The 26534-nt window shown below is 37.2% G+C and overlaps 2 protein-coding genes across 2 annotated transcripts in view; one reads left to right on the top strand and one right to left on the bottom strand.

Annotated features, from left to right (window-relative positions):
* Positions 1-1010: 1010 nt before the first annotated feature.
* On the bottom strand, positions 1011-7783 carry tmem242 (transmembrane protein 242). The gene is made up of 4 exons (XM_067571960.1): positions 7667-7783; positions 6526-6626; positions 2788-2925; positions 1011-1466 (listed from the first exon to the last, which is right to left on the bottom strand). Exons 1-4 carry the CDS (start codon positions 7749-7751, stop codon positions 1356-1358), a joined length of 435 nt encoding a protein of 144 aa, XP_067428061.1. The 5' UTR covers positions 7752-7783; the 3' UTR covers positions 1011-1355.
* Positions 7784-9863: 2080 nt separating this feature from the next.
* Positions 9864-26534, top strand: part of LOC137169022 (palmitoyltransferase ZDHHC14-like) — a 28393-nt gene continuing 11722 nt past the window's right edge. The window contains exons 1-7 of the mRNA XM_067571956.1: positions 9864-10158; positions 13591-13751; positions 15938-16078; positions 17263-17400; positions 20940-20988; positions 24232-24334; positions 24555-24664. Of these exons, the coding sequence (XP_067428057.1) occupies positions 9875-10158; positions 13591-13751; positions 15938-16078; positions 17263-17400; positions 20940-20988; positions 24232-24334; positions 24555-24664 (986 nt within the window). The 5' untranslated portion in view covers positions 9864-9874. The remainder of the gene's footprint in view (positions 10159-13590; positions 13752-15937; positions 16079-17262; positions 17401-20939; positions 20989-24231; positions 24335-24554; positions 24665-26534) is intronic.

Genomic DNA, 26534 nt, shown 5'->3' with positions numbered 1-26534 from the left:
AAGTATTGCAGTAAAAGTAGCGGTTTTGTAGGAAATCATGTGACTGATATATGAAATATGTTTAATAAAGTGTATTATTATTACTGATGAGTTGGTGCAGAAGCAGCATTTAATTATTTGATCTTCTGAGGGGCTTCATAAAGAGTCAATATGAGACAAATAAGGAGTTTTTAACTGTAAATCATGCAAAGATATTCCAGTAGAAATATAAATAAGAATATAATTATAGACCTGGAAGAATGTGTCCTTTAATCCTTCTATACAAATGTAATAACAGCAGTTGGTCAGCAGATGTCGCCAATTTGAGTATCTAATGCTTCTCAACAGTGATTTCAACTCAACTGCTTCATTTTGATCCAGAGCTTCAAGAGAAACGTGCTGAGCAGTCACTGTTATCACTATTATTATTATTGTTATTATTATTGTTATTGACTGTTTCTTGTCATTTATCAGGCGACATATATGCTGATAAATCAGATCAGGCTTTGCTTTACAGTGATGTCACAGCTTTAAGAAAATGAACATTGTGAAGCTAAATTTGATTTATTTTCAGATATTTTAGAAAAAAACTCCAAATAGAAACAAACCAGCTCACAAGTGAAACATTCAGAGACACAAAATAAACACATTTGTCATTAAAATAAGAAATGTTTTTATATTTATTACATATTAACATTTTAAGATGCCAACATTAGCTTTACAAGCACCCAATAGACTTTTAACTTACAGCATGAACCAGTAACGATATTCCAGCTGATCAGCTTCCAAACCATCAATCACATTGATTTCTTTTTGTTTATTTCTATTAAAATCAGTCTGTAAAGAACTGAAACTTACTGACGATTACATCCACTTTTATTGTTGTCAAAATTACATTATTGTTGTTTGGCATTTTCTTCGTGGTGCGTTCAATGACGGGCGACATGTAGGAAATGATACCCGTCCTCTGAGAAGATGGGAAATACACAAACGTGACAGTCATGAAAACACTGATTTGTTTTCAGAGAAACTTCATTTGTCAGATTTTACTCGAACACACCACCAAGTCTTCAAGCGACGTGTTTCGTCCTTTCAGTCCGACAGTCGCAGCTGATTTCACTTCCAACTGTTCAAACACAGAAATTCAATCTTCATCTGTTGAAACCGACCAAAAGACACCGACCTCCGAGCCGCGAGAGCTCAGTCAGACAACATCTTTATAAACTGGAGAAACACTGGGAACCAGAAGTGAAGATAAACTGGTCCAGAGGATTCTCCAGTTTCTGCAGCCTCCACAGAAATCAACACAAACAGTCTGAACAGCTGCTGCAGCTGTAAATTCTGTTTTCAGTCTTTGTGTCTCATTCGTCCGTTCGTCACTTGGACTTGAAGACGGAGTCCCAGTCCAGAGGTTCAGATCCAGCAGCCTCGGGGGTCTTCGGGATGGACGGGAAGAAGGACTGCATCTTCTGTCTGAACTCTGACAACTGAAGAGATGAAGATCAGTCAGAAAACTACAAACTTTTGTCTTTAATTGGTAAAAATACGTTCAGTAAACGACATCACTTCTGGTTTTGGCTGTTAAACACAATTAAATTTCATAAAATCTATTTTATCTCTCAGATCTCAGCAGCAGAGATGTGAGAACGTGGTGAACTGATCCTTTAAGTTCAACTTGTTTCTGACGTCATTTTTATCTAAATATTTTCACTTTATTCTTCTTGAGATTTACAGCTGAAATTTTCACAACTTTTCTTAAAATATTTTGACTTTTTTTTTCAAAATATTTTCATTTTATTTATTTTCTTGGAATTTTAGGATTTCTCGAAATATTCCAACTTTTTTTTCTTGAAATATTTAAACTTTATTCGTAAATTTTTACATTTCTCAAAATATTTTAATTGTATTTTCACAATTTACTATTTTTTTCTTTAAAAGTTTGTACTTCATTCTTGAAGTTTTTCCTCTTGAAATATCAAGAATATCAACTTTATTCATGAAATTTTATGACCTTTCTCAAAATATTTTGACTTAATTCTCATTCTTGAAATATGAATATATGAATATATTAAATATTACAACATTTCTTGAATGTACTTTATTCATGTTATTCTTAAAAATGAAGGACTGTATTCTTGAAATATTTCAACTTGATTTACGATGTTTCTCAAAATACTGACTTTAAAAATATATATTTTCTCTATAAACCATCTTTAAATTTCAGGACTTTTGATCTCTAAATATTTCAGCTGTATTCTCACAATTTTACAATTTTATCCTTGAAATATTTTGACTTAAAAAAACAGATTTTTACTTTATTCTTGATATTTAATTCAATTTTAGGATGTTGAACTATTTCACCTCTATGCTGGAAATATTATTATTTATTATTATTATTGAAATTGTTCGACTTTTTTATTGAAACATTTACTTTTCTTGCAGTTTTACACTTTTTCTTGAAATTTTTCAAATTCAGTCTTGAATTTTTACAGCTTTTCATCCTTTTTTTAGCATTTAAAAGTATTTTAATAGTATTAAAATATTTTCTCTTTAATCTTGAAATCTCTTTTTTTAGCAGTGGTTTATTTATGGGATGTTTTTTGGAGTAATTATTGTTGGCACCATGAAGAGATAAAACTGTCAGCTGGAGGTCATTTAATCCTCCACAGTCTGAAGACTGAAGCATGAAGCGTCTGGTCGTCTGCAGACTAACGTGTTACATAACGAGTTGCTGTCTGACAGTAACAAACACATCAAATTCATTACTGCGAGAACACATCAGTGAGTTGTGGGTCTGCTGATACGTACGCTGTGAACTCCCAGGGCTTTCCACACACTGAAGCTGAGCAGACCGACTCCACACCAGGCGTACAGAGAGCCCCAACCCAGAGCTCTGAGGGCCAGAGACGCCCCGCTCTCTGGGACCGCCGCCGTCGCCATGACGCCCTGCGGAGGAAACGACGACATCAGGAACCAGAGAAGGAAACAGACGTTTAAATTATTTCTGAAAACTCACTTTCACTAGAACAAAGAATGTCATCAGTAGTGCTGTACTTACATTTTTAATAAAAAGTCTCATCAGGACGAAGAAGAGGTCAGAATATTTACAGCAGTGATGGAAGAAGTACTCAGATCCTTTACTTCAGTAAAAGTACCAATACAGCGAAGTAAAAATACTCCATTACAAGTAAAAGTCCTGCATGAAAAATCCTACTTATGTAAAAGTACATAAGTATTATCAGCTTGATGTAGTTTAAGTATTGTACTTAAGTAAATGTACTTAGTTACTTCCTACCAACAATTTACAGACACATAATTAACTTTACTAACTAATATGACATTTTCAGTGTCTCAGAGGTCAAAGGTCAGATTCCACAGAGCTGAGGAGGAAACATGTTTTACACTCTGAGCTTCATCAGGCTGAATGTGATTAAACTTCATCAGTTTTCTGAAAAAAAAAAAATCAGTTTCTGGAGTTTTTTGCTGCTTTTTGAGTCACATGAATACGGAGTCTGTCTGTGACCTCTGACCTTTGACCCTGACCCTGGTATGTAGCAGAATTATTCTACTGTTGACCTCATTTTAGGTTTTTATTTTAGCTTCAACTTGACTTTTCTTAACTAACTAAATCTGAAGAAAAGAGCAGCAGACAAAAAATAAAACAAGAAAGAAGCAGAAGAAGAAAAAGTTCATCTGCAGTTTAAAAGTTTAAATTTTCTATATATCAAATATAGAAAACCATGTGCATTATCCTGAAAACAGTGTTTTAAAAATAAAATATTATGATTTAAGTGAAATACTAGATAAAGTATATTAGAAATATGTGTTTATTTTTAACTCTTTCATATAGAAAAATATAAATCTAACACGAACAAACAGCTATAAATATATAAATATAATAAATATAGAACAAATGATACGGAAGTGTTATGACATAATATGGAGCAATAGTGTAATAAATTATTTTAATGTAGGATAGGGTAGTGGTTCTTAAAGATAATAATAATAATGATAATAATAATAATAATAATAATAAAGATTAATCAAATACATTTTAACCTTAACAGGAGACTTAATCGAACAATAAATAACAGAACAAACTCAGAGCAACTGATACAAATAAAATATATATAAATATTAAAATTTAAAAATACAACATAATACAAATAAAAATGAGGAAGCACATTTTCACCATGATAAAAAATATAAAAAAATATTTACTTAATATTCCTTTCAAATATTAATTATAAAAGTGACAAATATCCACTAATAATTATTACTCTTGATCAATAACGCTGGTTATTAAACTGAAACGTGTCAGTCGTACGGAGGCTGAAGTGTGTCACTAGAATAATTATAGACTATTGTGTCAATTAATTAATTCATTAAAATAGCATTTAAATTAAGTATGACTGAACTCAGAAAAAGTAAAATAATAAAAAATATAAAATTAAAATATTTCCTCAATCTGTCTTTAATTGATAAATTAATAATTACATTTTAAAATTGAATCGCAAAACTAAGACTTTACTTTTTGTTATTTAATTTATTGATTGTGTCTGAACGTCATTTTACATCTTTTGTTTCCTGCTTTTACATTTAAAGTTTCTATTTTAAACGTAAATGTAATTAAACTCATTTCAAGATTCGTGTCCAGATACTTTTGTAGTACACAGTATTAATATATATATATAAATATATATAAATATATACTCAAACACTGTCATAAAGATAAAAACTGTTTAAAATCAGCAGTTTTCATGAAGCTCCAGTAGAAGCTTCAGAGACAGAAGTGGAGCGACGCAGCGACTTCGACACCACGTGCGGCTCCACGTTTAATCACATTTCACATTTTTAAAATTTTAGCTCAGTCCTCCGGGGGCTGAGGGGCTTCGACGTAGACGACAAAGACCAGTCTGTGACGGAAATAGACTCTGGGAACAAGCGCTCCGTTGTCCCCTGACGCTAAGTTTATCTCGGACACAAACAGGCCGCTGGTGTCCGTGTGCGTCATGTTTAATGGGATCCTGTGAGCAGCCAATAATCGCACGGTTCCAGTTAACAGGATGAGATCAAGTCCCCCAGTTTGAGGCCGTGGATTGAAAATGCTGAAATTTCATGGAAAGTTTCTTCTGCGGACTATTTTCGGGTCGACCTCTGGAGGAATGTGTCGCGACGTTTTTTTTCCATCACGTCTGCACCTGATGAGTCAGGAGGTTAAAGCAGACGTCATCGCGGACGCTTGTTGTTGTTTCCAATCATTCGACGGCGCTGCAAATGAGAAAAACTAAATCACACGGCGGCGTCAATAACTCGCTGAACTCCATGTAAACAACCGTCGTTCGCTTCTCGCACACAACCGTAGATACTTCAACTATCTGCTTGTGCTGCCTGAGAGAATTAGTCAATTAAAGGATTAGTTTGATCAGTTTAGTTTTAATTAGCTGCAACTAAAGATTATTTTCATTCAGAGCTGAAACAACTAATAGATTAGTCAATCAACAGAAAGAGAACTGGCAACTGTTTCCATGATCAATTCATCGTTTCAGTTATTTTTTCTGGCAAAAATGCAGAATTCATCGTTTCCAGCTGCTTTATTATGAAGTTTTGTTGCTTTTCTTTGACATAAATGACAGTAAATTGAATATATGAAGGTTTTAGACTTTTGGTCGGACAGAAAAGGCAACGTGAAGACATTTAAACCAAACAATTAATCGACAAAATCATTGACAGATGGATCAATAGTGAAATTAATCATTAGTTGCAGCCCAATTTTCATTATCGATTAATCTGCAGGTCAATGTGACGTCTTTAAATTCCTTGTTTTTTCTGAAATCACAAAGAAAAGCAGCAAATGTTCACATTTCAGGAGCCAAAACCAAAGAATTTTTAGCTTTTTTGCTTGAAAAGTGAATAAAATGATTGATCGATTATCAAAATAGCTGCTGATTCATTTTCTCCTGATCAACTAATTATTTAATCAACTAATCGTTGCAGCTCGTAGTTAATTGATTAATAATTCAAGTCATTTCTCACTATTTTCTGACATTTAATAAACCAAACGATTTATCGATTAATTGACAAAATAATCAACAGATATATCGATAATGAAAATAATCATTAGTTGTAGCCTTATTTCAATTATCTGCAGATTATTCTAATCTATAAAAAGTCATAAAATATCATAAAATGCCTGTTATAAAGCAGCAAATCCTCAAACTGAAGAAACTGGAGACAGAAAACGTTTTGTCATTTTTGCTCAGAAAACAACTGAGATAATTCACAGATCAATAGTTGTCGATTAATCGTCTGTCCATTGACTTTATCAATAAATGTTTTGCACTCTAATGTTTAATGATACAGTTCAGGTAATCGAGGAACATTGACGATAAAACGTTCGTCCATCAGTCATCAGAAAAGCTAATTTTGTCATCTGTGTGGTAAAAACACAACAGCAGGAAGGATCCTCTTATAATATGGAGCAAATTCTGAATGAAAAGCGATGAAGACTTGATTTTCTCGACACTCCTGCAGGAAGAACTTTACCTTATTAAACCAGTTTGGGCTTTTTTTCTTGGCCAGCGCTAACGTGGAACCGAATCCTGCCATCATCCCTGCAGACGCCACCGTGGTCAGGAACGCTGCACCTGCACACAGGAAGTCAGGTGAGAACTTGAGACACTTTCAGTGATAGGAAATCTGTGGAAACTCATCTGACTCTTTTCTGGGAACTTCAGAAATCCTGAACAGAGAACATGATATGACAGGAAACAGTCAAAAGTCATAGTTTAGGGCTCATGTGGTTCAGTCCATAACCAAACAAATATTAAACTGTACAGTTGTTGAATGTAGTCTGGCGTCACAGTCTCTCTCCATGACTGGATAAAGAACATAAATGTGCAGAAGGAAACTACAACCATTTACAACCTAACTTATGTTAGGAAATAACATATCATCAAATGAAACCAACCTTAACAAGATGTGAATCTGTCAGACTCCATTACAATATTTGACCATTAAAGATCCCAATTAAAGACACCTGACTTCACAAAACATGATACCAAACTGGTCTGCAGCCACGTTTTCATTCTGGATTCACATATTTGAACAAGCAACACCTCCTCCATTGAGAAAATTTAAAAAACTGGTAACCAGTGCTCTGTCCAGCACAGTGTATCTTGGCGGAAGAAGACTTGGATGAATTGAAAACAATATAGATATAGAAGCTGAAACAGTATTATAATGAGGACTGCTTGATGGATTATACTGAGCCGAATTGAACAGAAGAACTTAATGTTTGAGAAATAAAGTCTACTATTATTTTATGTCTCATGCGTAATTTTTGACAGGTACAGAAACCTTAAACAGTAAATAATTTAAATGGAGTTTGGCGTCACAGTCTCTCTCTGCAAGACAAGAAGAAGATAATCTGTGCAGGAGGAAACTACAAATCCAGAAACGACCCTCTGATGTTTTAACAGGTTATGTTTGTTTCTCAATAACCAACTAAACATTAAAATGCCAGATTTTTACGCGGAGTTAGCTGTGACAAAGAGGGGACACACACAGGTCGACATTGCAGTGACCTCAGAGAGAAAAACGCTGTAAAATCACAATAAACGGCGGAACCTGCCGACTGCTGACGTCAATATTAACGACAAATTAACCGGTTAATTTACTATCTTGCCTTTTAACATCTGCAGTTTGGCCTCGTCGTCACTTTCTGCTCCATCTCCCACATTAAGGGCTGTGTTTTCATTAACGGCTGTCATGTTGCTTCGGGTCCGTCTGCATTAAATGTCCGGTGAGAAACAAGCCCGCTAGGAACGTGAGACCGTCGTGTTTTTACTCAACAATAATTTGTAAACTGAGAGTAGAAAGTGTTGACTTACAAAAATATATTTCTTCTTACTTTATGTAGAAGAAAATACAGCAGGTGTTTTATTTTAACGGTTTAAATCGAGTTTCTGTTTAAGAAACTCTGATTCTGTTAAAAGAATCAGACTCCTGAATCAAAGATCGTCTACAATACAGAACTTTGCTCACAAGAGGAAGAAACAAAGAGGTCTCACTCCGTTTCCAACAGCAGACAGATTTAAGAATTATTAGAGAATTAGTGTTAGTGTTTATGAAATGACAAACAGAAACATTTATAATAATAACTTTATTTGTATAGCACCTTTCATGCAAAGAAGCAGCCCAAAGTGCTTTACAAATCAAAATCAAATGAAAATAAACAATTAGTAAAAAAGTTTGACCATAAAAATAAACAATAAGTGACAGAAAAAAACTGTTTGATCAGAATACAATAAATTAACAATCACCTGCATGATTTTTATATTGTGTAAATAACAATAACAATTTCAAAAAATAGTGAAATATTGTAAAACATTAAATAGAATATGATCACATAATGTGGGTATATGCATGGCTTTTGCAAGAATATATTTTTAATAATTGATATGACTTTTAAATTGAAAAATGTAGCTTGTTCATACATTTTATAAATTTTGTATTGTAACATGAAAAGCGTAGGTGTGATAACCTCTGACATCAGCCCATAAATACCTTTTCCATCATTATTATCTCTTTTTTACTTTGCTGGCTGTGTAAACAATTGGCAAGATTTCTGTGTTATTTATCAAGTTAAAAAGCAAAACATAATGGAAAAATGTGCCACTTTTCTCTCTGTAAACTGAATTTCTTTGTGGTTTTTTAGACTGTTGGTCAGACTTTAAACATCACTTTTGGGCTCCGAGTGAATGATGGTTAGCGATGGAAGAACTCAGATCCTTTAGTTAGTAAAAGTATCAATACAACAATTTAAAAATACTGCATTACAAGTAAAAGTCCTGCATGAAAAATCCTACTTATGTACAGTAAAAGTACATAAGTATTATGAGCTTGATGTAGTTAAAGTATTGCAGTAAAAGTAGTGGTTTGGTCCCTCTGACTGATATATTATTATATATGACATCATTAGATTATTAATAGTGAAGCATCAGTGTTAGAGCAGCATGTTACTGTTGTAGCTGCTGGAGGTGGAGCTAGTTTCAACTACTTTATATACAGTTAGCTAGTTTAGTCCAGTGGTTCCCAACCTAGGGGTCGGGCCCCTCCAAAAGGGCCACTATATAAATCTGAGGGGTCGTGAGATGATTAAAGTTCTGATACACAAATCTGTTTTCAGTTTTTGGACTTTTTCTCTAATCTTTGATTTTTGCTGAAATATTGGATCATTTGAACATTTATTGAAATGAAAGCATGTGAGAAGTTTAGAGGGAAAAATCACTATTTGGTGGAGCTGTTAACAACTCATAGACATGTGAAATGTGACCCCGACTACACACTGCTTTTTGTAAGACGTCAAAGCACTTTGTCATTTGTTACTGCGGTTTCTTTTTTTCTTTACAGTGTGGTTCATCGCGTCAATAGAGGATCTGTGCAGTCCGGGACGCGGAGCTCCAGCGGCTCTGCGGAGGATCAGGATGCTCCACACGTCCTCCTCCTCCTCCTCCTCCTCCTCCGCCTCCTCCTCCTCACCGACAGACACCATCTGAACCTCCAGCCGCTGCCTCCTCCCGCTCCGGACCGTCCGGCTCCGTCTCCCGTTCAGAACCGGATCTTTTATCCCGGGATATAAAAGCCGGATTATGTGATCGGGACGCAGCTGGGCACGAGGCGGGGGTGTTGTGGTGGCTCGCGATTGGATTTTTTTGGGGGGGTGGGGGGGATTTGGACCCTCGCGCGCGTGCATCAGACCACGAGTTGGTGTTTGTTTACAGAAAATTACAGAACAACAGCAGGATTCATCTGAAGATTTGCGGACCCTGAACGCACCATATTACCTGTAATCTCTGCGGTTATTCACCTGTCTGCTCACCTGTGAGGACACATGTCTCAGATGCATCATGCGGTTCTGGAGCAGCAGCAGCAGCCGGGTCAGTATAACCAGATCTGCACCCGCAGCAGCAGCAGCTCCTGCCCGGCCACCGCCGAGACACTGGAGCCGTCCTGCCCGGCCCAGAGGAGCCGGAACCCCCGCAGGAAGTGGCAGGTGTTCCCGGGGAGGAACCGGTTCTACTGCGGGGGCCGGATCATGATGGCGAGGCAGACCGGGGTGTTTTACCTGACCCTGGTGCTCATCCTGCTCACCTGCGGCCTCTTCTTCACCTTCGAGTGAGTCAAACACACACTTTTTTAATTTTGGGATTATTATCTGAGATTTAAACCCAGTTTGTGTAAAAAAAAATTTTTAAAAAATCTCTCTAAAAGTCTCAACATCAGCTGTGTGACCTTTGACCCCAGCTGGAGGTCATGATGTCAGACAAAAAAGAAGTTAATAGACAGACCTTGATGTAAATGGAAGATGTTTATAGGATTATAGGATTTTGATAAAATATTAAATATAATAATAATATTCTGTGGTGGAAACTGATTTTTAATCTTAATTTCTCTTCAGGAATTCAGACTATTTTTAACAGATTTTTTATTATTATTTATTTATTATAATTCAGTCCCATAATCAGATTTATTTGTTTATTTTTCTGTTTTGTTCTGGGGGTTTTGTTTATTTTCTTTTCTTTATTGACTGATGACAAGTTTTTCCACTTCTAAAAAAAATTATTCTGAGGGGAAAAAAATATTTTTTTATTGTAATTTTTCATAAAGAATTCACTATTTTCACAGAATGTTTATTTTATTTCCATAATCTGATTTTGTGTTTGTTTTTCTGCTTTATTCTGGGGTTTTGGAGTTTTAAAAAAAAATCTTATTTATTTATTTATTTGTTTGTTTTTTGTTTGTTTGTTTTGTTTTGGTTACAAGATGGTAACCTGCTAAATTTTTCCACTTGAAAGAAAAAATGTTCACCATTTTTTTCTGACCCATCTCTCATGTGGAAATGAGGCTGAATCCCCCAAAATCTGTATCAGATCTCTTATTTATGTTCTGATATTTCATGAACAAACACTATCGACTAAACATATTCACAAGTTTCAGTAAGTATAATTAATGTGCATCTGGGAAGGTGGAAAAAATAAACAAGTAAATAAATAAAAAGGGAGGAGGGGAGAAAGGTAAATAAATATGCATAAACATCATCATGAAGATATGATCGACTGTATACGAATGAAATATAAAATATGAACGTCTCAATCAAAAACTTATGATGTACGTAAATTTGCTTTGTTACAGTATTTTGCTTTTCCGCTGCAGTGAACGGTTAATTAACGGTTATTTTAATGTTACTTGTGCTCATGAAGTGAGTTTATAATGTTTATGATGACTTCATCTCACATGTCATCTTCACTGTTGTAAACAAACCAAATCTGAATCTCTGCAGCTGCTTATGATGAAAGTTAAATGTCATGGAATTAACTTTATTAGTTGAATATTTACTTTATATCTTCTAAAACAGCTTGTTGTTGTTGTTGTTGTTGTTGTTGTTGACGTTAACCTCATAAACCATCAGACTAATGATTCCATCAGTCGTCTCATTATGTCGCTGTAGACCAGAACTAACTTTTATTTTCATTATCGATTAATCTGACGATTATTTTCTCGATTGATTGATTAGTTGTTTGGTCTGTAAAATGGTGAAAAATGTCTCAAAGATCAAGATGACGTCATCAAATGTCTCATTTTGTCCACAACACAGAAATATTCAGTTTACTGTCATGAAGGACGAAAGAAACCAGAAAATATTCACATTAAGAAGCTGAAACCAGAGAATCTTGACCTTTTTTTCTTAAAAAATGACTCAAAACGATTAATCGATTATCAAAATAGTTTAGCCCATTAATTTAATAGTTGACAACTAATCAATTAATCAACTAATCATTGCAGCTCAACTGCAGACATGATGCCAAAACATCCAGTGAAGAAATCTGCAAATTAACTTTAACTATGAAGTCTGCTTTTATATAAATAAGTATTTAAAAGGTGAAAAAGTTATTTTTTACTTTTCTCAAAGTTATTTAAGCTGCAAAAAGTCTTAAAAAGCTTCAGAAGTCAGAAACAGGTTTATTAAGTAGGTTCACACATACAAGGAATTTGCCTTAATGTTGTTGCATAACAATCAAAAGATACACAAAAACCAAGAAATCATAAATAATATAAAATAGAAATTTACATTAAAATATGCAAAACATGTTCTAAATGGAAAAAAAGCAAGTTTAAAGATTAGATTGCAGAGATGAAATGTGCAAAATATTGAGCAGGAATGTGCAGATGTTCATAGTGTAAACAGTATATACAGATGTGCAATTAATAATAATAAAAGTTTAACCTAACGCGCCACGTTAGAGGAAATAAATATAAGATTATGTGATTTTATGTTAATACAGCGTCCGGTGTCTGTGGGAGGGAGAGAGTCAGTCGTCCTTAGAAGGTTTCTTAAAGGGGTTAAATGTCATATCAGAGGTGTTGAATATCGTCTGTTTCCTGCTGTAAACAGAAACATTAGTTGTTTTTTTGCAGCTGTATGTTTGCAGGCTGTCGGGAGACGTTCCACATCTGTAAAGTGAGACCGTTGACAGCAAACACTGTCACTACCGCAGCTAGCGAGTTTAACTAAAACTTCAAAAACAGATCAACTAAGACAGAGTTTTGTTCTTATATGCGACACGAACTCCGTCACAAAGATAAAACAAGAAACAGAAATCTTGATGTTTGTTTTATTCTGCGAAAGCTACAGTTTTTTTATTTCCTTGCAGGCTGTGTTTCAGTTCTCTGATTTGTTTCAGTGGATTTATTCACAACAAACACGCCGACACAGCGCGTGATTGATGTTGTGTGTGTGATCAGGTAAAGGTTGTCAGTTTCAGCTCCGCCGCCTCCATCATCAGAGCTAAATTTACCCTCCGAACGTCAGATCAGTGCGAAGACGCTGTTTCTCCTGAGACGCTCAGATCTGTTCTGGGTTTATTCTTCTTTAACGGACACGTTCACAGTTTCTCAAATGTGTCTTAAAACATCAGTCAGGTGTTCATATGAGCAGTGAAAGGTTTTTCCTCCCTGTAATCATTCCTCCTGTTCATACTGGCTGTTAAAAGATCCTTCAAATGTGCTTTCAATGTAAGTGATGGAGGCCAAAATCCACATTTTGTGCATTTAAAAGTTGATGTGAAGCTTATATGAGGCTTCAGCAGTCTGAGTTAGTCATATCAAGTGGATATCTGACACATTTACAGTCTTTTTAGCATCAAATTCCCTCTTTGTGTTTCCCTGTTGAGCTGCAGTGGAAGTATAGAAACAGAAAGAGGAACTTTGGCACTAAAAAGACTGTAACGTTGAAAGATATCTACTTGATTTGACTCATCTGGACGCTGAAGCTTCATATTAGCTTCAAGATAAACTTTTAAACTTTTAAACAGACTTGAAAAATCGTGAACCTGCCCTTTAAAGAAACATTTTCAAATAAAAGGCAGCATTCAGACTGTCTGTTTGATGTTAGAACAAGAACGGGCCCCTGAGGTGAAACCCCCCCGCCGTCCGTGGCCCCCCTTGAGTATTTGTGTTTCATGAAGTCCTGAAAACATCAGAGAGGCTCACGTGATTGGCCGAGACCTTCAGGAGTGTTTTGATTGGTCCCCGTCTCTGTGTCTGCAGCTGTCCCTTCCTGGCGTCCAACCTGACCCCGGCCATCCCGGCGGTCGGCGGCGTCCTCTTCATCTTCGTGATGGGGATGCTGTTCAGGGCGAGTTTCAGCGACCCCGGCGTCCTGCCCCGAGCCACGCCGGACGAGGCCGCCGACCTGGAGAGGCAGATCGGTAACCATGGAGACACACATAAACACACACACACACACACACTCTGGTCTGTGCTTTGAAATTAGAAATATTCTCATTCTTGTGTGGTTTTTATCTGCAGTCGTCGCCTTAAATTGACTTACAAGCTGTTAATTTTTTCATCCACATTACTTTTAATATTTTGACTCTTCATCAGTTTTTTTTAATCTTTACTCTTCATCTCATCGTCACTTATCTTGATTGTTTCTTTTCTCGCTGCAGCTTTTAATCGCCGTCACTCATAATTTCTTCACATCGCCGTCATTCAACATTCATCACCGTAAAGCTGGATTCATGCCACGACGTAACAGAGTAACCCATTCACCCAGACGTATCAATCAAAGTAATTATGATGAAGAGTTATCAGTAATTAAAGTGAGAGTGATGGAAAATGTCAGTGACACACTAACTGACAAAAAAAGTTTGTATGAAAGGAAACATTATCGGCGTCATGTTTGGTCTCTCTGTGCTGATTTGCATCATAGTTTTCATGGTAAAAACATATTATTAAGATAAATTTGTATGTGCAGAAAATTCAATGATAAATAAATGGTTTGACTTTGTTTGGATTTAAAAAAAAAGGTCATTTTGGCGTAAGTGTAACCTCAAAGTGTGCATATACATTCAGAACAGGTCGTATCTGATGGTTGTATGTGAAAGAAAACCCTAGAAAACCAACGTGTTGACATCAATTATATGAAAATAGCATTTCAGAAGCAGAGATACACACTTCTCAGTGTGACGCTGTGACATGAATCCACTAAGTTTATAATGTTATACTTTTAATATGATATTTGGATGTCTCTAAGGATCACATAAAACCACAGATTGACTGGACTATTAGGTTACAGACTTGAACTTGTGACCAGAAGGTTGTCGGTTCGATCCCTGGAAAGTGAAAAAGCGGCGCCGTGAAAACTTACAGTGATGATATAAAAAAAAGGAAAAGTAATGAAACATATCGTAAACAGTGATTTAAAAAGTTTCAGCGTGAAAAGTTAAAGTTTGGCCAAAAGATGAAGTTAAACTGTTGTCAAACTTTCTTATTTTTGTTACTTTAATCACAGTTTTTTATACTTTTAATCGTCACTTTAAATCCTCGTTGTTCTAGTTTACGTGTCTGTTGAGGTTTTTTGTTCTTATCAGATGTAAAAGTCTGTAGATGAGCTGGAGAAGCTGCTCTCTAATGATACTGAGTCATCACATCCACTCACCACCTCCTCCAGACACTGTGTGTGTGTGTGTGTGTGTGTGTGTGTGTGTGTGTTCAGTCACATGTCATCTCTCCGGTATTCAGACCTCCGCTCTGTCAGAAGTCTGTCTTGGCGAATCAGTCGTTTCCACAGAAACTGAACGTCACTGCTGGAAACTCTCTGATCCATTTCTGGAAACCTGTTATTATTTTTTTTTTCTCGTTTGTTTGTTATTTATTTATTTTCACGGCGGATACAGCTGACCGAGCTGTCAATCACCACAGAGCCTGGAATGACCAAATATGGTCCATGTCTGGGTCTGTCGGCAGGAAACGAGCTGGATCTTAAACACACACGGACGCAGGATAGAAACAGTTTTATAGAAGTTATACTGTGACGCAAAGCTTGAAACAACATCCTCACTTCCTGTCTGACAAACTAAACTTACAAACTGATTCCCAAGTTTCAGCTCATTGTTTATCTGTCCGACTGCAACTTTACAGTTTTGGTTCACTCTCAGCGCTCTCATAGCGTCATTTTTGGCCGCAGCAGGCAGCTGTTTTCAGAGATAAAGCTCTAAAAAATCACTGTGCACTACCTGCTCAGCACCAAACAACAAACAGACACAGTTAGCTGTAGACTAGCTGGTGAACATAGTGGAGCATTTAGCAGCTAAAGAGCCAGATATTTCCCTCAGGAGCTGGTGGAGACCAAAAACAGAGCTAAAAGAGAGTGAATATTAGACTTACATTCACCAGGTGGACAGAAACACGACTCCAAATGAATCATAAAGTTGCTCCATAACTTCTGGATGTGGAAATAAGCAACTGTTAAAAGCTGATGATAAGTCAGTGTTGTGTTCACTGCTTGTTTCTGCTGAAAACTAGTCGACCAAACTTCAGTTAATGTAGGTTTTAAAGTACAAAGTAGAAAAATGCAAGTTAAAAACAGTGTGTTTGTGTTTGTGTTGTTCAGACTCGGCAGGCTGCAGACCGCCGCCCCGCACCAGAGAAGTTCTCATCAACGGTCAGACGGTCAAACTGAAATACTGCTTCACCTGCAAAATCTTCAGACCGCCGCGAGCGTCACACTGCAGCCTGTGTGACAACTGTGTCGGTCAGTTTTTATTCATCTTCTATGTTCCTTTCCGCACAAACAGAACCTTTGACTTCTATGCTCACGCTGAACTTAAAGCGGTCGGTTTGTCCGCTAAAATCTATTCAGACAAGACGTCCGAGTCCTCAACAATGTTGACAAAAAGAGAGAGAGGCAGCGTTACTTTCTGCAGTTCTATAAACAGAAAGTAAAGATGCAACAATCTGATGTGAGGTTCAGTTTTATATCACAGTGTCTCAGTCACACTACAGTTTAACCACAATATGTCAAACATACTCCTGTTGCTGCTCAAGCTGCAGACAGACATTAAAATTTCAGATCTGCCAGATCGTTGATCGATCAGATGATTAAAGGAAAGGTTCACAATTTTTCAAATGTGTCTTAAATCAACATTCAGGTGTCCATATGAACAGTGAAACAGGTTTTTCTCGCTGTAATCATTCCTCCTGTTCATACTGGATATTAAAAGAAGCTTCATATTAGCTTCAGATGAACTTTAAAATACATTTTTGTACAGAAGGAGGACTGTAAGTGCATTATGAAGGGATCTTCTAGTGGTCAGTGTGAACAGGAGGAATGATTACAGCAAGAAAAACATGTTTCAATGTTCATTTGGTCTCCTAACCGTTGCTTTAAGACACTTGAAAAACTGTGAACTCGTCCTTTAATCAGACATTGTGACCTCAAAGAACAAGCAAACTGGTACAAGACTGCAACTAGCAAATGATTATTTTCCCAAATTAATCGTTTTGTCTATAAAATGTCTAAAAATAGTGAAAAATGTCTGATATAATGTCTTAGAGCTCGAGGTGACGCCTTCAAATATCTTCTATTATCTGATCAAAGCCCAAAATCTAAAGATACTCAGTTTGTTATCATGTATGACACATAAAAGTTTCAAATTCTTATATTTGAGAAGCTGCATGTTTTGCACTTTTTGATTATTCGATTATCAGAATAGTTGCAGCTCTAAATGAATCAGGGGCGACTAGTTCAGGGTTAAAGACTGATGTACGGTATCTGTGGATGTTTTCTAGTAAAATAAGAAAACTAATAAATTCCATTCAGCTGATATAAAAGTTTTTAACATGTGATTTTGAATATTTCTGTAAATACAGCTTCTCATCTTATGTTTCACTTTTAGAAAATGTCAAAGCTCATTTCTTTAAATGTTTCTGTCTCAGAGCGTTTCGACCATCACTGTCCCTGGGTGGGGAACTGCGTCGGACGGAGGAACTACCGCTTCTTCTACCTGTTCATCCTCTCGCTCTCCTTCCTCACCATCTTCATCTTCGCCTTCGTCATCACCCACGTCATCCTCAGTGAGTTACGCCGCCCACCACTGCGGCTGCCTCCGCTCTGTTTCTACTGTGATTCACTTATTGATTTCTGTATAAAAACAATCAGCTGCTCTGTGTTTCTCTGTAGTACTTTTGTCTCTAAGTCATGTTTTATTATGTGATACAGTCAGATCCTTTTCAAATTCATGTTGTACAGCTACAGTTTCATTTTATTTCACATTTCTAAGGTCATAGCGAGTAGGTTATGTTAGATTTCAGTCCTGTTCGGCTCTGTATTGAAGCGTCTGTGTGTTGCAGCTCTGCAGCAGCTTCTCATCTGTGTAATGGATGAGACGAGGTCATCAATCCTCCGTAGTCCCGCCCCCTGCCCTGTGATTGACAGGCTGTCAGAGAGAGGCTGACGCTGCAGTCTCTTCCTGTTTCCAGATACTGATCGATCCTTTCAGAGCAGGACTCCGTTCATACTGACTCTGCTCGTTACTGAGAGCAGTCAGGAGATCAGACGTGTTATTATGTGCACGAAACACAGAGTTTTATCAGTAATCAGATTTCTTTATCATCTGCCATATATTTAAAGGCGACATATTATGCTTTTTTTGTGATTTTCTGTTATTTAAATACTGTTATGATGTCAGATATCTGTACTAAACATGGTCAAAGCTCCAAAACCTGAGGTGAATGTATGTAGAAATGCTGCCTGCAAGTCAAAAGCGAGGGCTTCAACCTGCTGTGAACGCTTCATTTGTGACGTTTTGTTTGACGTCGGCTCATCGCATACGCTCAGAAGCGGTCGCCCGTTCTGTAGTGTTGGTTACTAAGGTTGTTGCTAAGGTGTTTCCATGTGTTGTTCACTCTCATAGATCAGATCTGATTCAGCTCCAACATGTACGGATGGATTTGAGAAGTTGACATTTGGAGTAAAGAACAAGAAAAAGAAGTGAAATCCTGCTACTATAGTTTGTTTCCGTAGCCTCTGGAGCTGGAGGAAGCTTCCTGAAGCTGACCAATCAGAACAGAATGGGCTCATCAGGAGGCGGGCCTTAAAGAGACAGGAGCTAAAACGGCCTGTTTCAGACAGAGGCTGAACTGAGGGGGCGCATAAAGGGTCAGAATAAGATACTGCCCTTCTAGCAGTGAGAGTAAAGGCGATTAAATTATTTTATCCCCATTCAAGTTAGCGGAGAGATAACTGGAAGTCAGCCAGCTCGGCCAGCGGAAGTCTCTGGTTGCACATTCAAACAGCCAGAATGTCCCTCCTGACATGAGATTTAAAAACTCTGTATACAGAGAGATTTATCTGGCGGTGATAGGCTTAATCAGCATTGTGTAAACTCGTTTGGCAAGGGCTTGAATGCACCCAAGAAATCACGTTTTGTGGTGATTGTGGTGGACGGCTAAGAATACTATGATGCCTTGTTGATCCGAGCTGTAGAAGAGAGAGAACTGTGAGTAACGTAACGTTGTCTATGAGAAAAATGAGCAGGATTTTTTACTTCTGAACCAGGGGCCCCTGGAATATCTTCTCTGATTTCGCAACTCTATAACTTAATGTTTAAACTGTGAGGTCAAATTGGAAAAATTTGTTTTTCCAGCAACAGTCATGAGTCAATGCATGGCTTTCCTCTCTCTCTTAACTAAATAGTCCCTGATCACTACTGCACTGCTACTTGATGATGAAATTGACTAAATATTGAATGAGATGAATTATATCCCTCTCTGAAGGTTGATTTTCATAGAAATAAAGTAAATCCACGGCTGCCCAGACAGAAGAGTAAAACCCATCATTGATTTTGTGTTTCTGGGTCTAGAAACACTGACCGATCCTCCGTGTCACACTCATTGACCTAAATCTGTGCGTTCGGGCTGCTGATGCTGTTTTCCAAACAGTCAGAAACTGAAGCCTCGGGCTGCTTCAGATTCAAAGTCTTTACAACCGGCAGACTGTCTGAGATAAACCCGTGTCTTCCTCTGAACACTACGCTGCTTGTTTTCTGTTTTTAGCAGCAGAGCTATAAAAAGATCCAGCTAAGTGTCGTGACTTTGATCTACAAGATGTAAATTTAGAGAGCAGAAGCTCTTTGTACTGGCAAGTTCAGCTGGGGATGTTTACTCTTGCTGTCCCACCAGAAGTGTGGCCTCGAAGGCAACCATCAATCTAAAACTTTGGTTCGGGAACGAGCATGATTTCCATGAAAGTCTCTGTGGATATTTACGGTACTCAGAAAGTAATTTCTAATGATTTTGGTGACCTCTAGTGCCAAGTCGGGATGAAATTTCCTACTTGCAGCTTTAAGCTCACATTCCTATACAGCCCTCCCTTAGAAACATGCATGTTTAACACAATTTAGCTACTTGAATCTTTAAAATATTGAGGATCTTGAGTTTATCACATACAAACTCAGTCTGAAGTGACACATTCACTACCACAAATTTAAACTTATTTTTAATGTATTCCCCAGTCATAGGTGTGTTTGTTCAGTCTTCACATAATATTGAGTATTCAGTTTCTCCAGTTTGGTTTTGCTCTTGATTTATTTCTTTGTTTCTTCAGAGTTGAGAAAAATATGGTGGGTAGTCATGACATTTTTACGCACCTTTATCATCTCCAGAGGATGAATCCTGAGGTCAAAATGTTGACTTGTTGCCTCAGATCAAGACAGTACAACGGAGTATTGGGGCCACAATTAGGATAACAAATCTGGGATGATTATAAAGTTGTAATATTACAAAAATAGAGTCATAATTTTGCAAGAAAAAGTCATAATATTGCAAGATTTTAATACAAATACAAGTTTAAATAACTGTAGGCTTCAGTAGTCTATAGACTATCTTTAAACGCTGAAACATGCACATCTAATCCAGTCAACCTATAAGCATTATCACAATGACATATTACTCTTGAAGCAACAAAATCTTTTATGACTTTTTTCTTGTATTAAAACTTTTTTTTCTTGAAATATTACAGCTTTTTCCCCAGCTTTATCGTAATATTATGACAATTTTTTTTCTAACTAAGGTTCTTACTCCGTCTTATGTCAGAAACCTCCACAACTTAAATTAATTCATGTGTATGTATGCCACAAGACAATATATCATTACATATTAAAAAATAATCTAACTTGCTAAGCATTACGTTCTAAATGTTAGCATGCTAAAGGTAAAATGCTAAATGTTAGCTTGTTATTATATATGTATGTAAAGAAGCTAATATGCTAAAAATTACAAATTACTAACCTGTGGCGTGTTAACATGCTAACATTAGCATTTAGGTCAAAGCATAAGTCCAGCTGAGCCTGACAAATCACCTTAGACTCAGTTGATCTAACCCTGACATGCTTAGTCTGAAATGTCCTGTAATGGCCACCGTACAGAGATAAACCCTTTAGATTTATGATGCCTCCCTCAGGACGAACTTCATATTTTTTACCCGACTACTGGTAAAGATGTACAAGTTTTCATTTTTCATCCATCCAACAGGTTCTTAGTGTTGCTTATATTTGCATGCCTTTTGCATGTAATGCTAAACTGAATAATGTGAAAACACACTCTGTGTCCTGCAGGATCGAACCGGACGGGTTTCCTGAGCGCGCTCAAAGACAGTCCGGCCAGATATCCTTTAACTGTGGAGAGCCAATCAGACACAGCCAATGTCTCTGAGTTGAGTTTATGATATAAAGCTGCATTAATCAATATGTTTTATATTAACATTGACTGACAAACCCACATACCATATGTGTTATCTGCTGGATGTTTGCCAACATGTTAGCCTTAACCACTTTATAAGCTGATATTATGTCAGATGTTGTGTTTACAGCTTGTTCTGCTGCCCCCAAGTGGATCAAAAGATTTTAAAAATGAAAAATTAATTTAGGTCTAACAAAATTGAAAATATAAAGGACCAAGAATCGAACCATGAGGAACCCCACATCATTATTGATACTATTAATGGGTCAATTATGTTGCTGTGTGTCTGCTGTTTGCGAACATGTTAGCCACAACTACTTTATAAACTGATAATATTACAGATGTTGTGTTTATAATTTGCTCTGCTGCCCCCAAGTGGACAAAACTTTAAAAAAAAAAAAAAAATTTAGCTTTAACTAAACTGAATATATAAAGGATCAAGAATAGAACTCTGAGGAACCCCTCTAGTCATTATTGGCACTGTTAATGGGATGATCATGGTGCTCTTTGCCTGCTGTTCACTAACATGTTAGCCACAACTACTTTATAAGCTGATAATGTCAGATGTTGTATTTACAGCTTGTTCTGCTGCCAACAAGTGGACCAAAAATAAATGAATGCAGCTTTAATGGCTGGACAGACTGAGAGATGCCTCTTATGACTTTAAGCTTCATTAAGGCCTTTCATCAGACACAGACACACACACACACACACTAAGTAATTTCATACACAGAAATAATCCATACTTTAAGCCCATACACATGTTTACATAAGCATTTAGTTTCTGTTTACATCTCGTCATGCAGTTCATCTTTGCTGCATCTTAATGTTGCCACAGCACAGACACAAAAAATCAGAAGAGGCACTAATTTCTCTCATACACTTCCTCTCCCTCGTTCCCTGTGTAGGTTAATATTGTGTGTTTGTGTTTGCATGCAGCTCTGATAAATCAATGACTCTGACACAGTCACCAACCACAGGTCAATAAGTCCCATAATCCATTGCCAAGGTCAAACCCCTGTCACATGCTCTGGGGGCCACATTTAGATTAATCTCTCTTCACTCTTCTACTGTTTTCTGTTTGTGTCTACTGGAGTCACAAGCTAATAACTGTAATCCTCTTTCTATAATAGTTACTGACAATCCTAGCCCATTAACCTCAGTGTCTATGGATCCCCACATGAGGAATCAAACCATCACCCTCCCCTCCAATAGATTAGACTAATTAATCCAAATAGTAAATTATGTTGGAACCTTAAACAGGATAATGTGATCATACCTCTGCCTTCTACTACCAAAGGACGGGACCTGAAGATATGATACGTTATAATGCGATGCACTACGCTATGATATGATACCATACGCAACAATACACTACACTACAATATGATATGATACACTATGATACTATAGGATATGATACACTATGATATGATACAGTACGATATGATACAATACGCTACACAAAGATTTGCTACACTACTACGACTTTATTGTCAGTTTATACTGAAATTAATTTTGTGTCCTTAGTTCAGTTTTAAGAGATTGACACATAACAAATCAAACAATCGTAACATCAAAAATAACACATCATATCCTCTGGATTCAGATCTCAATTAGCAGCATGCTGATCTTGGTTAAGTAACAGGATAGACTGGTAAGAAAGAGTTTTAATGGAGGGACTCTAAATCGTCTGTTAGAGGGCGGGAGTTCTCTGTCTAAAACATACGAGGAGTCAGAGGACATGCTGTTACTAAATCTGAGCATGCTCTTGTTGTGATCTACTTAAAAGGAATGTGCCACAGGCTGGCCAATAATCTTTGCACAAATTCAGAATTGGTTGTATAGTTTAGTTTAAAGTTTCACAGATTGGCTGCTGAACCGGACTGTGCTGCAGTACAGCATTACACTCTGAATAATAGACTTAAACAGAAAAATGATCTGACCACTGGCTCCAAAAGATCTGAGTCTACAAAGAAAGTAAATATGCTGCTGTATCTTCTTACAAATGAATTCTATATGAGGCATGACAAAAGAAGTGGTCTTGGATAATGTACAGTAGCATATCTAGCTGCTTCATTGATTCTTTTGCTACTTACTGTAGACTGAATATTTATGCTACTGACAGTGAAGTGATGAACAAACTGAAAAGCTCTGAGGCTCATCAGTACTTCAGTAGTAATAAAGTTGGTTATGTTTTGTTGAAGGTTGAACAGAATCTTATCTATCTCAAAGCAGAGATTACTAGAATACTAGAAACAGTTGGAAACAGCTAATCTAGCTAGCCGAGGGTAATAAAGCCTACGTACCAGGACCTCTAAAACTCACCGATTAACACTCAACCTAACCAACTGCTATATGTTGATTGTTTAAGATTGATTTCCCAAAAATCTCTAAGGGGAGACACTTGTAGCATAGCGCTAACTCTTGCAGACGCTAGTTCAGTAAAAAGAATAATCGGAAGTTGCGCCTGTAATTCATGCAAGGTATCATGGGGCTGGAATAAGGTTAATAGTAAATTTTATGGAGCCTGGCATGTGTCATAGCAAAAAATATGCAAAAATTATGAAACATTTTGTCATTTTAACATATATTAAAAGGATATAAAAGATAACATAACGTTGAAGAGGAAAATCTAATGTACAGTATCCAGTGTCTCCTTAAACCCAAGCTGCTCATTTAGATTAGATTAGTTCCACTGCCTTATTGTGAACAGGATTTAGCTGTGTTTGCGTGTTTACTTTGACATCCCTGAAAACGTTTCTAAGAACAACTTATGTGTTTCCTGATGAGGAAGATTGTGTAACACAATTAAAAGCTCCAGAATAGCTACTAAAGGACCATGTGGTGAGATTGTTTTGCCAGCGTTTAACGTAATTCTCTGTGAATTGGTGTTTTGTTTTTGTCCATGACACCTGTGGGGCTCCATAGGGTTTTAAAAAACTGCATCTGTGTAGCACAAATGTAAACTTAATTTATTTTAAATCCTATTTATAAAGATTTTGGACAACACCCAAAATGGAACTATATTGACTATATAACCTGCATACTTTATAACCTGCATAATGTTCAGCTACAGAATGATGTGTTTTAGTTGTATTCATATTTTCAAACTGTTATCTTTGAATAACTGTGAGCTCAGAGTTTGTCCTTGACTCTGGTCTGCACCGTCCTGGAGGTGGTGGTGTGTTTCTTCTCGGTCTGGTCCATCGTCGGTCTGTCGGGGTTTCACACCTACCTGATCAGCTCCAACCAGACCACCAACGAGGACGTGAGTATATGAGGCCTCAAACTGTGGACCGGGAACCACTAGGAGGTCCCTGAGAGGGCTCCATGAGAACCAATCTGATGTCACTGTGACTGAATATGAAAGAGAAAGTTTAGCAGTGGCTGTTTTGATCTGAGTGTGATATTTTTGGTGATGAGGAAGTGAACCAACACTCTTCTCTTTGTTTCTGTCCTGGTTTGGTCTGGTCCTGGTCCTGGTTCAGATTAAAGGGTCCTGGTCCACCAAGCGAGGGAAGGACAACTACAACCCCTACAGCTACGGAAACATCCTGACAAACTGCTGCGCTGCTCTGTGTGGACCGCTGCCTCCCAGGTCAGTAACGTCCTTTAAAGCACTAAAGCAGCACTAAACTCAGGACTAAACTCTGCACTAACAGGCCAAAATCAGGAATAAACTCAGCACTAAATTCTACACTACCTCGACTAAACTCAGGTCTACCAGGACTATCAGGACTAAACTGAGGACTAAACTCTGCACTACCATGACTAAACTCAGGACTATCAGGATTAAACTCAGGTCTACCAGGACTATCAGGACTAAACTGAGGACTAAACTCTGCACTATCAGGACTAAACTCAGGACTATCAGAACTAAACTCAGGTCTACCAGGACTAAATTCAGGTCTACCAGGATTAAACTCAGGTCTACCAGGACTAAACTCAAGACTATCAGGACTAAATTCTGCACTACTTGGACAAAATTTCGGACTATCGGGTTTAAACTCAAGACTAAACTCTGCACTACCAGGACTAAACTCAGGACTATCAGGACTAAACTCAGGTCTACCAGGACTAAACTCAGGACTATCAGAACTAAACTCAGGTCTACCAGGACTAAACTCAGGTCTACCAGGACTAAACTCAGGTCTACCAGGACTAAACTCAGGGCTATCAGAACTAAACTCAGGTCTACCAGGACTAAACTCAGGTCTACCAGGACTAAACTCAGGACTAAACTCCGCACTAAATTTAGGACTAAACTTGTGTCTATATTCAGGACTAAACTCAGGTCTACCAGGACTAAACTCAGGACTAAACTCCGCACTAAATTTAGGACTAAATTTGTGTCTATATTCAGGACTAAACTCAGGTCTACCAGGACTAAACTCAGGTCTACCAGGACTAAACTCAGGACTATCAGAACTAAACTCAGGTCTACCAGGACTAAATTCAGGTCTACCAGGACTAAACTCAGGTCTACCAGGACTAAACTCAGGACTATCAGGACTAAAGTCAGGACTATCAAGACTAAACTCAGGACTAAACTCAGCACTAAATTTAGGACTAAACTCGCATCTATATTCAGGACTAAACTCAGGAGTAACAGGTCTAACCTTAGCACAATCAAGACTAAACTCAGCACTAAACTGGTCTAAATTTAGGACTAAACTAAAAACTATCAGGATCAAAATCAGCACTAAACCACATGTAAAAAAAAGAAACCAGGTAGTTTTCACTGTCCTCTCTGGTCTTTAGTGGAAGATTAGGATCAGTCTCAGATTGTATTGAGGGCTGAGATATTATGTGTAATAAATCTTAAGAAGGACATTTTGCTGTCTCTTTGTGAAGTTTAATTGGCAGTAGCATATTAAAGTTTGATTGACATCCGACATTACGTGTATTGTTTCCATTCCTGTTAGTATAAAGTGTTAAAGTGTATTGATTTTTTTTTGTATACTATCTGCTAAAACAGTAGACTGTGATGATATGAACCAGAATCCAATAATAATTTAATTGTGTTTAACCTACGAACAGAAAAAGTGGATTTAAGGTTTAGTTATTCTTGAAACATATCTTTTAAAATCCAGACTCCACTGTTAGTCATTCAAAAGAAACACTCTGAATGTGTGTTGCCAAAGTTAAAAATTCATTGTATTTCATTCCTCACATTTTCATCATCCACTGTTCCTGCTGTTGTCATGTCTGCTTTATGTTTCCTTCAGCTGGTCGCTGGAGATCAAAATATCAAACCAAAACAGCTGCAGGGCTGAAACTCTGAGTTGCCAACTGAATCCACATTATGTCACATCACTCGGCACTTCTGTCTTTCTCTGCGATTCTGTTTTTTCTTTCCATCATCTTCCTTTCCTCCTCTCTCAGCAGACAGACAGTGTGTTTCTGTGTTTAATGAGGACAGCTTTCAGTTGAGACCTTCCTTGAAGTAATTACACTTTTCCTCCTCC

Source organism: Thunnus thynnus, chromosome 18 (genome assembly GCF_963924715.1).
Source record: "Thunnus thynnus chromosome 18, fThuThy2.1, whole genome shotgun sequence".
Lineage (NCBI taxonomy): Eukaryota > Metazoa > Chordata > Actinopteri > Scombriformes > Scombridae > Thunnus > Thunnus thynnus.
The sequence above is the reverse complement of the archived record's forward strand: the minus strand, read 5'-3'. Positions and strand labels throughout refer to the sequence as shown.